Source organism: Pogoniulus pusillus, chromosome 3 (genome assembly GCF_015220805.1).
Source record: "Pogoniulus pusillus isolate bPogPus1 chromosome 3, bPogPus1.pri, whole genome shotgun sequence".
In the NCBI taxonomy this organism is placed as follows: Eukaryota; Metazoa; Chordata; class Aves; order Piciformes; family Lybiidae; genus Pogoniulus; species Pogoniulus pusillus.
The window spans coordinates 23,138,513-23,150,833 of NC_087266.1; the positions used below are offsets into that span (position 1 = coordinate 23,138,513).

A 12,321-nucleotide genomic window follows, 5' to 3' on the forward strand; every position below is an offset into this window, starting at 1 on the left:
GCTAAAGAGCAATGCCTTTGTCATTGATGGAAATGACAGCAAATTGGCTTCTGCATTTAATCCAAGGCAGGCTCTGAACTTACATGCAGAGTGTTAAGTGATGCCATTTCTGTTGCTAGTCTCACTCTGGAGGTTTAGGAGCCAGGACCGTGAAGGTCATGTACTTGTGTCCAGTTAACACATCTCCATTCATGGCAGGCTATGAGAGTGTAGTTCTCAGAGCTCATTATATCAGCTGGAGATGGACCACCTTTGAGGTGTTTTGGGTGGTCTGAAGCACCAAGTGCTTCTTCTGACCTCCCGTATCAAGTATGGCACAGTTGCTCTGCTGAGGAAGTTCCACAGTTGTTTCAGAATAGTGCAAGAGAGGAAGAAGTCCAGGAGACCATAAAATTACTTTTATCATAAAGAAAATTTAGGAGAAAACTTATGACTCTAAAATTGTTTGGGGAATTAAGCAGATTTAATTAACAAGGAAATACACACCTATAATGCTTATGACCTGATAGAGTTTATAACAAAAAGAAACATACAGTGAATTTAAGGATGCTACTTGAAATAGTGTAGTTTCATTATGTACTTCGTTTAGTGAGTCCTTAAAATGTACCTCGCAGTCTAGAGTCTCTGTAAAGAGCAAAACATTATAGAGATAAAATAGCAAATGCTTAATTTCTGACCTTGAAATGTGCTACAAGCCTTGGAGGCATAGATATATGGTTGTAGATGAGTAAATTTGTAGGCAAAGGTAAGAAAGTATGCGTACAGTATATATTGGATTCCTGTGTTTTTCAAAAGGTTTGTATTGTAGGCAATCTGATTTGTACACACATGAGCTTGATGTCATCCTGCTTCATTAAGTTGTAAAATTATGTTAAATCCAATAAACTGGGCACAAGAGGTCACACTTAGTGCCCTTTCTTTGATGCTTTTACCCGTATGAATTCTCAGACTCAAAATACAACCTAGCTTTAAATTCAAATACCTTACACACTACAAAGCTTTATTAGAAGTGTTAACATCTTCAAGCACTCTCAGTTGAATTTCAAAGTCTACCTCTTCACTTTCCTCAGTCACAGTGTAACTTAAAAAATAAACAGCACAAGAAGTGAAATTGTAACAGTAGAGAAAGATGTGTAAAATATGACCTCCACCTACAATGAGAATAGCAGCAGGAGACACAGTAATGTGGAGGTAGTGTGTGTAGTTACTGTGAATATTATGAAAAGCCCTTCAAATCCTGCATCCATTTCCATGTTGGTATGATTCTATGACAGCTGTGGGCTATGACACTTTTTTTAGATGTAAATTTTTTCTTAAGCTCTTAAGTGAATATTACAAACTGCTGAATTGAAAATAGCTTATCGACTTCTGTGAGAGGTGATCCCATATTCCCACGTAGATACTGTTTATATGTTCAGTGCCATCCTCTTCTGTCAGCATGAGTTGATAGGAATGTATGTTCACTTTTTAGTACAGCTATTTTTCCTTTATTGTCCTCTGAATCTATTTTGTTCTGGTTACATTTTAATACTAGTCTGTCTTTAATTGAAATACCAGTGAAGCTGGTGAAATCTGCTTCAGTTTGTGCACTCAATTATTTACGTTCCAAAGTACTCAGCTATGCAGTTTCACTGTATTAAAAAGAATTTTTGTTTGTTTGTTTGTTTTTTAATATGATACTGAAGTTCTAGCAATGAATACTTATTTAGATAGACTCTGGAGGATTTAATGCTGCTCTCTCGAAAGACTTTATCACCTGGAGTGTTTCCTGTCGCATCTTGTTGGTACTCGCCACAGCAGTAGCAGCAAATCTCTCTTAACTCATAGTACACTGTTCTTGTAGTGTAAAGCCAAACTGCTGTAGGACTTCTTTCATATCTTTAACTTACTTTGTATATTGGCCACGTGTCTGCCCACCAAGTGATTTTGAATTCTCAATGTCCTTCCAAAATCACCTGAAACTGGAAGGGTGTTTGACAGGATTTGTGTAAATGTCTCCCTTTACTTTCAATCTTATGATAATGTCTAAAGACAGCCATTAAGAATTTCTATTTGTAACAGTTTTTTGGCAGGAATGTTTTTTAAAGTGCTGCAGTGGAACTGTTTGAAATTATCAATAAGAACTGCTAGTGATAGATTTTTTTTTTTTCTGAGAAGCTTCCAGTAGAAGTTTGCAGTATTATTTTAGCAAGGTTGCAAGTCATCACTTCCATTTCTAAGATATGATTTATGGTATACTGTGTTACAGTTTTCATTTTGTTACAGTTCTTATTTTGTAGTAGAGAAGTGTGTAGTTAATTTTTCATTAGTATATATGAAGGCTGTTGGTATTTTTTCTACAGTTGAATGTTTTATTGGAACAAAAGCAGTTTCTTCTACCTGGACAGAGATTACATGCTTGCAAGGATGACAGTTAACATTTTGTTGGGATAGAATGAAAAAGATATATCAAAAACTTTCCCCGGATGAAGGAAATCCCTTGAAAATTAGACAAATTGTAGAGCTGCATGAGTTGTATGGCCATTTTTAATTGGCCATCCTTCAAAGTTTATTAGTAATACACCGTTTCCTTTGAAATTGCTCATTTCCTACAGTAGATTAAGAATGCATCTTTTGTTAAAAATGTAACCTTCTGTAGAGTAGCTGTTGAAATATTTGTTTCACTCGAAGTAAGTTTTACCATAATGGAAACTAGCTTCCTTTTGTAACATAAACCAGTTCTGTCACAGTGCGTGAGAGTTTATGGTTATACAGTTGGTTTGTAAACGGATTTTTAGGATGCTACCTTTGTTACCCCTCAGTAGTATTTTAATAATTAAACATTCAGAAATGCCTGTTCATTTGATGAAATTAATACACTAATCAGCAAGCAATTATTCCACAGTGTTGTTCATCTAGATGTTCTGACCCAGAAAATTCTAGACTCTATCATTTTCATATTTTTATACTTTATATTTTTATAAGAATAAGTGACTGAAGAGACACAGTGAAAGAGAAAAGTCTATGATTTTCATATAATTCTTGTTAAAAGATCTTGTCTGTTTGGTTGGAACTATTCACTTTCCAGGAACAGAATAAATAACTTCTGAATTAATATGCATAGTTTTTGCCATGCCATAAGTAACCAGAGTTAAAGGATAGGTTACAAATATCCTGTTAATATCATTAGGATAATATAGTTTCAAAATAATTTTTCCCAACTCCTTATTAAACGGTCATTGCTAAAATTACTTGATTTTTCAGTTTGCTTTTAAAAAAAGTAAATGCGGGAGGCATATGACTACTGTGGAGACATGAGTGTAAAAACACTCCTACACATTACTGATGGGGCATGTTGACAATTCTGTGCACAGTAGCCCATGACTGAAGTAACTAAACTAGTTTATGTATCTTATGGCCTTCCAAAAATTGTTTTTAATATGACTAATGTAGCCTTGTTGAAGAAGAGAAAGTACATCCCAGTCTAAACTGAGCAACAGTAAGCTCCATAAATGCCTTCTGTATTAATCTGAATACCTAGATAACTAGAATCTTCTACTAGGAACACTAGGAGTTTTCTGAAGGGTAATCTCTTCCTCAACATGAAAGGTTTAATTGGCATTCTAAACTTTTGTGAGTAAGCATATCTGAGATCTCTGTGTTCAAGGGCTAACCTGCTGCCTTCACCAGCACAAAAGTGAGGGAACAAGTAACACACGCACCTCAGGGCTGTTAGAGATAATGTCTCATGTTATATTAAACTCTTATAAACACAATGTGACATTACCTTATCTAATAGTCTAATTTTATCTTATCTCAGCCTATTTGCAGAAAAAATGCAGTGAAATACACAGAGGGAAAAATTCAGAAAACAGTATAAGGCAGAAAACCCAAACCAGCAGCTACCCGGCTCCCACCGATTCTGCCACCATGTCCCAGAGAAGAGCCAACACCCCAAAAACCTGGAACCCAGAAGCAGCAGCCAGAACAGGAAGCCTCCCATGTTGCAATCTGAACCTCAGGCCCCATAGTATTTTGCTCCAGTTAGCACTTTGAAACTGGCATGACTGCAGCATGGTATGAATAACTGCAGCAGGTTCAAGTTAAAGTCTGTCACATTAAATTACTTTTTGGTAACTAAAAACAGTATATACTTGTTGTTCCCCACTGATGGACTTCTTTGAGAAGCTGAGCTTTTGGAGTTTCAGTGAAGTTGCCTGTCCAGCATTAAGGGTGGATATCAGTCAATAAAATAATTTTAACTTTGAAAATTTTATCAGGAATGCCTAACAGACTTCATATTCAGGGAGGTTATCTATCTTTGCATATCAAATAGGTATTTTGGAGGATGATTTTTGAATGTAATAATTACAGGAAAAGAGATAATTTATCCCTTGAAATCACTTGAGTGCTGTAGCTACTGGAGACCTAACTCTAATGCTCATTCATATCTGTGCAGTTGCTTCTAGTAAAAGCTACACAGACATAATTAGGTGAAGTTATAGTTGGGCAAACTCCATTCACTGCTCATGTAACTTATGTAAACATCTGCTTTACACAGTCATTAATATTCTGTCTTTTGCAGCTTAATGAACTCTCTTCTAGACACAGCATTGATTTTCATTGCCCCTTTTCTACTACATCTACTATTTTGTTCCAGTTCTCTGTGTAGATTGTAAGTTTCCAAGTCCTTTCTCAACTAATGTGCTAGTTTGAAGCAAAGTTTTGGGGGAAAATCTGTCTGTTCAGTCTTGCTCTTAATATTTTACCTCTTGAATCTTCATATAGATACAGCAGTCCTTCAGTGTCTCACCTGCTCAGCATAGTATTGGTAGCAAAGGCTGTTTTTTTCTAAATTGCTATTTAATTTATTTATTACAAAGATTTGATCAAGAATATTCTTGTGTTTCTTTAAGGAATGTCACTGTCAGCAGGATCTTCTCCTCTTCATTCCCCCAAAATAACTCCTCATACATCTCCTGCTCCTCGAAGAAGAAGTCACACTCCTAACCCAGCAAACTATATGGTGCCTACTAGTGCCTCTGCTTCTGTTGCTAACGCTGTCTCTCAGCCTCCATCTACTGGCCAGGTGATCCAGAAGGAAACAGTGGGTGGAACAACATACTTCTACACTGATACCACTCCAGCGCCTGTCACAGGAATGGTATGTTTATCTTCAATATGGAAGTGTAGGGAGTTTCCAAATGCTGAATTAATTCCTACTACAGATACTATTCTTAACTCTCTGAAACCCTCATTCTGCAAATATCATTTGGCTTTTTAATTGTTCTGAAATCACCAAAATGTAAGGACCAGAGAAATTTTTTGGGTTTTTTTTTTTAAACTTCTGTATAGAGTTTTGGAGTTTTTTGTTATTTTTGTGGGTTTGGGGTTTTTAACACAGCTATGAAAAGGAAGCATTTTATATATAAGTCAGTGAATACATTCATAATGAGAAAACATCACCCAAAATGGAGATTTTGGGGAGTTTTGGGGCTTCTTTTTTTTCGGGGGGGGTTGTTTGTGGATTGTTTTTTGTTGTTTTGTGGTGGGTTTTGTTGATGATGTTTGTGTTTCTTTTTTTCTGATGGGTTAAATAACAGATTTACAGTGGAGAAGGAAAGATAGCTACAAAAATGCCAATATGACCTATGTACATACATACACAATCACCCTTAAAATCATTAGTAGTGAATACTACATAAGGAAACTGTACTGAATCTGACAGTATATTTATAATGTATGTCTTGTGTGAAGACTTCATAGTTCAGTAGTTCAAACTAAAAGGATGACAAATCTGTTTCCTCTATCCTTAATGATTTTTAAAAACTTCTTAAAATGTTGGTTTGTTTTTTTCCCCAGGTATTTCCAAACTACCACATTTACCATCCAGCTGCACCTCATGTTGCTTATATGCAGCCTAAAGCAAATGCACCTTCCTTCTTCATGGCAGATGAGCTCAGACAGGTAAAAATGATAGGGAATTTAAAGGAAAATAGTATTATCTTGGCAAAAGCTAGAACACTGCAAGTATCCAAGCAGAATTTGTGCAGTCATTCTTCCCTGTGGAGAATTCAGACAATTAAGTTCTGTAATGGATAAAATACAAGAGGCAATGTGGATGGCTTTCAACCTGTGTGACTGTAATCTAATCTACACGTCAGGATTTACTGTTCAGCTATATATCTTAGTTCTTACATACTGCTTTGGTGTGCATGAGTTCATTTATGTAGCATGCCTTTAAGCTGTAATCTTAGCAGGTTTTTAAACACTTCATCAAAGTGGAAGTATATGCAGCTATTAATCAATGAGCCCATCTCTGAGGGCTGGTGGTGACTTATTTCAACTTTAGTGTGGTAGATGCCTCAGTCAGTGCTAAGCTAAGCAAATTCATTTTCTGCAGCTTGCTCCTTCAAGAATTTATGTATTTTGTCATTAATATTTTCAAGCTCATGTTTTTTTCCTCACCCCAGTCACTTGCATCAACTCCCTATTTTAGTACTAGCAAATGATGCTTCAAAGACAGTGTGCTGTTAATTTGCCAAAAATGATGATCTGAATGATGTTCAAAACTGGATTTCATTTGTTCTTCAGGAACTGATCAACAGACACTTAATAACTATGGCCCAGATTGATCAGGCTGATGTTCCTGGTAAGTGTTTCTTGGAAACTAAATAGTTCTGCAGCCACACCTGTTCAACAATATTGACGTAGTCCAGAAAAAAAAAACGTTTTTAATGTTCTGTGAAGCCTTTAATCATCAGCCTGGGCTGTGGATAACTAGATAGAAAGTATTTCAGAAATAACAAAATTTCTTTCTTGCCTTTATTCTTTCTTCTGTGATTTCTTTCCCATTTTAATGTATGGGAGTACTTAAAACTGACAGAGGAAAAATCATTAAGGTTATAAATCTTCATCAAGAACAGTAATCTTTTAGTCTGATTTGTGAATGTTCAGTACCTTGCTCTGTTTTCTAAGCCAGGATGTTAAAACATGCCAGACTCAGATTTGCCTGTTTTGTGATGAAAACAGGGGTTTTGCTGTGGTATGAACCCTGTATGGAAATTGGTGCTTAATTATGAAACTCTGTAGGAAACAAAACACCACAAAAGGTCATTCTGAAGGGTAGATTTTTAAGGCAAATGAGAAGATGGCAGATGGGACTGTGCATGTTACTCTGATTTTTACTTCATGCAGCCATTTTTCTAAAGACTGTTACTTTTGCTTCCAGGAATCTATATAATGGTACTGAAGAAAACTAGTGATTTTTAACTTTACATGCACCTAGAAGATGATGCAAAGAATTTATGTATTGATGATAGTGATTTTAATCTTCTCTGCTACTGTAACAACTTTTCTCCAAGTCAGCTGACACCTAATATGTTTCTTTGTATAAACTGATTTTAGCAGTTCCTGCAGAAGTGGACAGCTACCACAGTCTCTTTCCTTTGGAACCACTGCCACCACCCAATCGGATACAGAAAACAAGCAACTTTGGCTATATTACATCATGCTATAAAGCTGTAAATAGTAAAGATGACCTGCCCTACTGCCTTCGGAGGATACATGGTGAGGAAAAACGGAGCTGTCTCAGTAGGACTCGCATTCCTAAGCGTGCCAGTCATATTTTAATGTCTGGTTACTTTTCAGTTGTTTCAGAATAAATGTTTAAAAAACTATCCCCAAACACTGCATTTTAAACAACACGTTTGTTCTTTTCTAGGTTTTCGTCTTGCTAACACCAAGTGCATGGTACTGGTTGACATGTGGAAAAAAATTCAGCACTCAAATATAGTAACTTTGCGTGAAGTGTTTACTACTAAAGCATTTGGAGAACATTGTAAGCTTTTTGTTTGTTTTTTTGTTTTTCCCAGATAATGTGTTGAGATTTTTATTTATTTTTTTCTAAATATGCTTGAGTTAGTAATTGTCACGTGTTTCTGTTTTTAAGCTCTTGTGTTTGCATATGATTTTCATGCTGGAGGTGAGACTATGATGAGCAGACACTTCAATGACCCTAGTGCTGATGCTTATTTCACAAAACGAAAATGGGGTAAGAAAAACACATTCTCATACAATATTTCCGTAAACTATTTCCAATATTTAAGTAGTAAATAGCTGGTCAAAATAATCATTCAATAACTACTTTGGGTTTTTTTAATTTATCAATTCTGTCATATAAGCTGATTAAGATCAGAGAACTCCACTTATATTCAGAAATTTTACAACTATGAGGAGGTTTTTTTGTTTACTTGGTGGGTTTGGTTTGGGTTTTTATTATGCAGAAAATTGTAACTAGTTAGAAGTTAAGGTAAAAGCCTAACTGACCAATTTACTTCTCTGGTCACTTTTGACTAACTTACAAAATTGATGTAATGTGCAAAGGAATTACATTTTTTTTGGCAGAGAAATAAGTTTGGACACATTTGAGAGCGAAGAACTCTGTAGTCCTAATTGCAGGTCTATCATTGGGTGACACCTGACACTTAACAGAGATGTTTCTGAAATTGTAGAACACATACAGCTGAGGGCACCTGATCAGCAAACATCAAAGTGATGTAGCGTGAGGTTGACATGGAAAACTTGGCCCTCTGATATATCAGAGAATAATAAATTAGTTGTGCATGAATAAATTCAAAGGCTGGTAGATCCCTTATATATTGATTAATTCTCACTGGCTTTGCACTGAGCTGGCTGCTGTAAGTGAGGTTGGAGCTTGAGTTCCACCACTGGTTTTGGTGGTAATATCTCAGACAAAGGAAACTGTAGTTTCATTCTTATACTCTGTTACAAGTCAAAGAATGCAATTACAAACTCACTGAACCTTATGGGAAACTAATTTGGTAAGGTAAACCTCAAACACCTGCTGCCAGGTTAATGACTATTGTATGCTGGACTAAGCTTCTGAGTGTCTCCCCACCTGTGGTTTTCAACTTCCATGAAAATCGGTCCTTGTTATGTTTTTATACTTCTCTGGAATATCATAAAGGAATGATATTTGTTCTAGATAAAATACAGAAGATATAACAAAATTCTTGGGGACATGCTCTTCTGCCATACTGGAAAAGAATTAAGTTTTGCTCCTAATAAAGAGCAATCATGTCTCATTGATAAATTAAAGTTCTTTTGAAGGAAGATACAGTAAATAAAGTTTTGGAGTTTCGAAGAAGTCCATCAGAGTCTCTAAAAGGAACTAAGTGACCATGAGATAAAAGATAGAGTTCTTAGGTTAACAACTGCTTAAAAGAACCGGAGTGAACAGTTGATTTTTCACAGTGATATCACTCCTGGAGTTCTTGTAAGAATATGTGCTGGGAATTGTGTTTCTTAACACATGCACTTGTTTGCACTGAAGATAAATAAATAATGTCTGTCAAAGTCCACTGATAATACTAAGTTATTTGGATCATTAAAAACAAAGACCAATTGTGCTGGATTGCAGAAGGATCCTTACAAGACTAGGGACTCTTGGCAATAGTTTTGGTTGGAAAAGATCTGTAAGGTCAAGTCTAACCACTGTCTAAGTCTACCAAGTCTGGTGTTAAAACATGTCCTTTAGTATCACATCTACCTTTTAAGCACCTCTAGGCATAGTGAGTCAACCATCTTGCTGGGGAGCCTATCCATACATAATCTAGCAAGTGATGTAAAGTAAACCAAAGCCATCGAAGGAAAGCATAACTACAGCTTCAAAAGTAAGATGGTGGCCTCTGTTGTGGCTCTTAACTATAGCACCAGATCTGTTACTGAGTGCTAAGTACATTAAAGAAAACATTGTCCTCTTTCTGAAGGCCAGTAAATATCAGATGGGTTGAAAAACTTATTCACGATGTGGGTGTGTCATAGACTCAGTAGCTTGGGTCCTGCATTTGGAAGGATGTAGAAGAGCAGCAAAGAAGTTGAGAAGAGATGACAGGGACTGTCAAAGGCATGGAACAGCTTCTGTGTGAAGAATTGCAAAGTGGGCTAGTGCTTTCCATGGTGAAAGCTAAACAGGATTATGATGGGGTTAAAAAATAACTGTAATGTGGTAGGTGTCTGAAAAATCATCAGAGATTGAAAAAAGGAGCATGCAACAATACCTGGCTATTTCTTCCAGCCTAAAAAAAGGAACTGCTAAATTAAACCAGGCAGGTAACAAATTCAAAACCTGTGTAAAAATAATTAAGCCATGAAACATTGTCAGGTGGCTTCAAGAGGAAAGTGGGCTTGTTTATGAAGGAGAGATATTTGAGGACTGTTAAATGCAAAGACACTATCTCTGAGGAGCTCTGAGTTGCAAATTGTTAGAATCTGCTAGAACACACTGTTTACGTTCACATGCTCAAGTATCCACTACAAATGACTGTTCTGATTTTAGTGTATGTGTCTTGAAACAAACTAGTGGGCTGTCTGGATCATCTGTTTGACCTACTACAACTTCCTTCTCTGGGCAAGGATGGTTTCTGAACCTGGAAATAAGACACCAATTTCTTTTTAGTCAAACTGAAATGTTTCTTAATTAAAATGAACTGTTGTGCCAGAACATTCAGAGATATATAAGGAAGAAAACTCTCCTGCCCATGGCACTTCTCATTATCTGCTTTCCTAGTCTTTTTGTTGAATAAATTAAGAAAAAAATCACTGAAATTCCCAAATTTTGCCAAATCTTTCTTCACATACTTCTTTGGCCTTTATTTTCTTTTTTTTTTTGGTAACTGCTGCTTTCTTAGTCTAGTCCTCAGTAGAAGGAACAATTTAAGAACGAAAAATAAGATTGCATACCTATAACTTGATTTCTGAGAATTACCTGCCTTCACGGATCCTTTCTCCATCCCCTCACAGAGTTTCTTGGCCGTCTGCCTGCCTAGAGGAGACTCCCAAGAGAAGCAGGGGAATGGATGGAAGTTGGGTACTCTGCAGCATGAGGCCCAGATTAGTGCAATTGCTTTTAAAGATTTTAGGAGGCACAACACTGTGAACCTGATCAGTGAACTCAGAGAATTTGATTTCAGGTATGCAACCTTATTTATGTTGAACACTCCAGTTGGCAAGATGCAACTTTTACAGTTAAAAGATGAGGATTGTGTTTTACATAGCTGTCTTGCATGTCACTGGTGTCAGTGTGGTCAGTCTTTAGTTTTTTCTTTTTGCCATGTTATTTAGAGACTTCTGTTACTTCTGAATGTTAAAAAAAATATTGCTTGTGCTCTTTATGCAATGAAATAGTCACTTCAGGTGGTACAGTGTGATAATTCAATGTTCTGTTATATTTTACTGAATTTGCACAAGTTTTAGAATCGAGAGTCTGACTTAATTCTTATTCAGAGCACATTTATTGCAAAAGTTCCTTTTGTTCAGTTCTCATTCAATGTCTTTCCTCAATACACTTTTTTAGACACCTTCATTAGAAATTCTGTTCTGAAATGTGGTTTTCTTCCACTTCTCTGGTATTTTGTAACTTCAGATTTTATCATGTTAATGCACTTATCTCTAGAGAAATTGTTCTCTATAAACAAGCAAGTTAACCTAAAAGTACTGAAATATTGTTCTTAACAGTCCAGTAATTTCATGGAAAACCACATTCTGAATGTGCTCACTTCAAAACTGTCATCTAGAAATCCTGGTGTGCATCCTTACTAACAGTAGTTTTGAGCAAACAAATACTTTATATAGAAGATAAGCAAGTCACCTGAACCTTGTTTTCCTAATAGCAGTACATAATGCACAAAAATGGACTTCACTGCTGACTTGGAGTTTTTGCATCCCAGTTCCTGACCTTTTTTCCATAAAATACCCCTTATGTTGAAAAATAAATAAATTGTGTACTCAGTCTGTGGTGAGGAAAAAGAATATAGGAATACTGGCAGTTAAACTGACGTTGAGGACTAAATATGTGACTAATATTTTAGGATAATTATCTTTGCCAAAAGCTGCAACTTTTTCAAAGTAAGTTCAAGTTTCCAATTGTGTTCAGTCTTTTTGCAAAAGGTAGTGCTGCCACTGGTAGTTTAGAACCTTTGTGTATAATGAAAAGTGAGGAATGTAAAACCAAAGCCCAGGTGTCTCTGGAGAAGGAGGAAAAATGAAAGCTACTGCATTGATCTTATTTTCAGTACTTCAAACTTTGGAACACCAAGCAAACACTGAACAATTCACAGTAAAAGGCTGAGAGGGTCAATTTAATCAGCAGTTTAATCTTTCATTTGGCTTCTCGTACTCTTTCTGTAACTGTCTGATGAGCATTGCTGCTTGTTAGCATGCTTTCTGACAGCCTTCCTGATGATGGAACAGGTTCTACTACCAGTGGTCCCAGGTCTTCCTTCCCGTCCCAGGACTATTCCTGGGTTTTTCATTGCTTTG

At 36.3% G+C, this 12,321-nt stretch overlaps 1 protein-coding gene across 6 annotated transcripts in view; it reads left to right on the plus strand.

The window, feature by feature from the left end:
• Positions 1-12,321, plus strand: part of PAN3 (poly(A) specific ribonuclease subunit PAN3) — an 85,931-nt gene that overhangs the window by 53,117 nt on the left and 20,493 nt on the right. For 5 of the 6 annotated variants that reach the window (XR_010308626.1, XM_064172521.1, XM_064172504.1 and 2 more), the window contains exons 8-13: positions 4,896-5,143; positions 5,842-5,946; positions 6,574-6,631; positions 7,387-7,548; positions 7,703-7,819; positions 7,931-8,032. Coding sequence is in view for 5 of the 6 variants with exons in the window: in XM_064172521.1 (XP_064028591.1) it covers positions 4,896-5,143; positions 5,842-5,946; positions 6,574-6,631; positions 7,387-7,548; positions 7,703-7,819; positions 7,931-8,032 (792 nt within the window). In the remaining variant the exon portion in view is untranslated. The remainder of the gene's footprint in view (positions 1-4,895; positions 5,144-5,841; positions 5,947-6,573; positions 6,632-7,386; positions 7,549-7,702; positions 7,820-7,930; positions 8,033-12,321) is intronic. The other variant, XM_064172496.1, reaches the window with a different exon arrangement.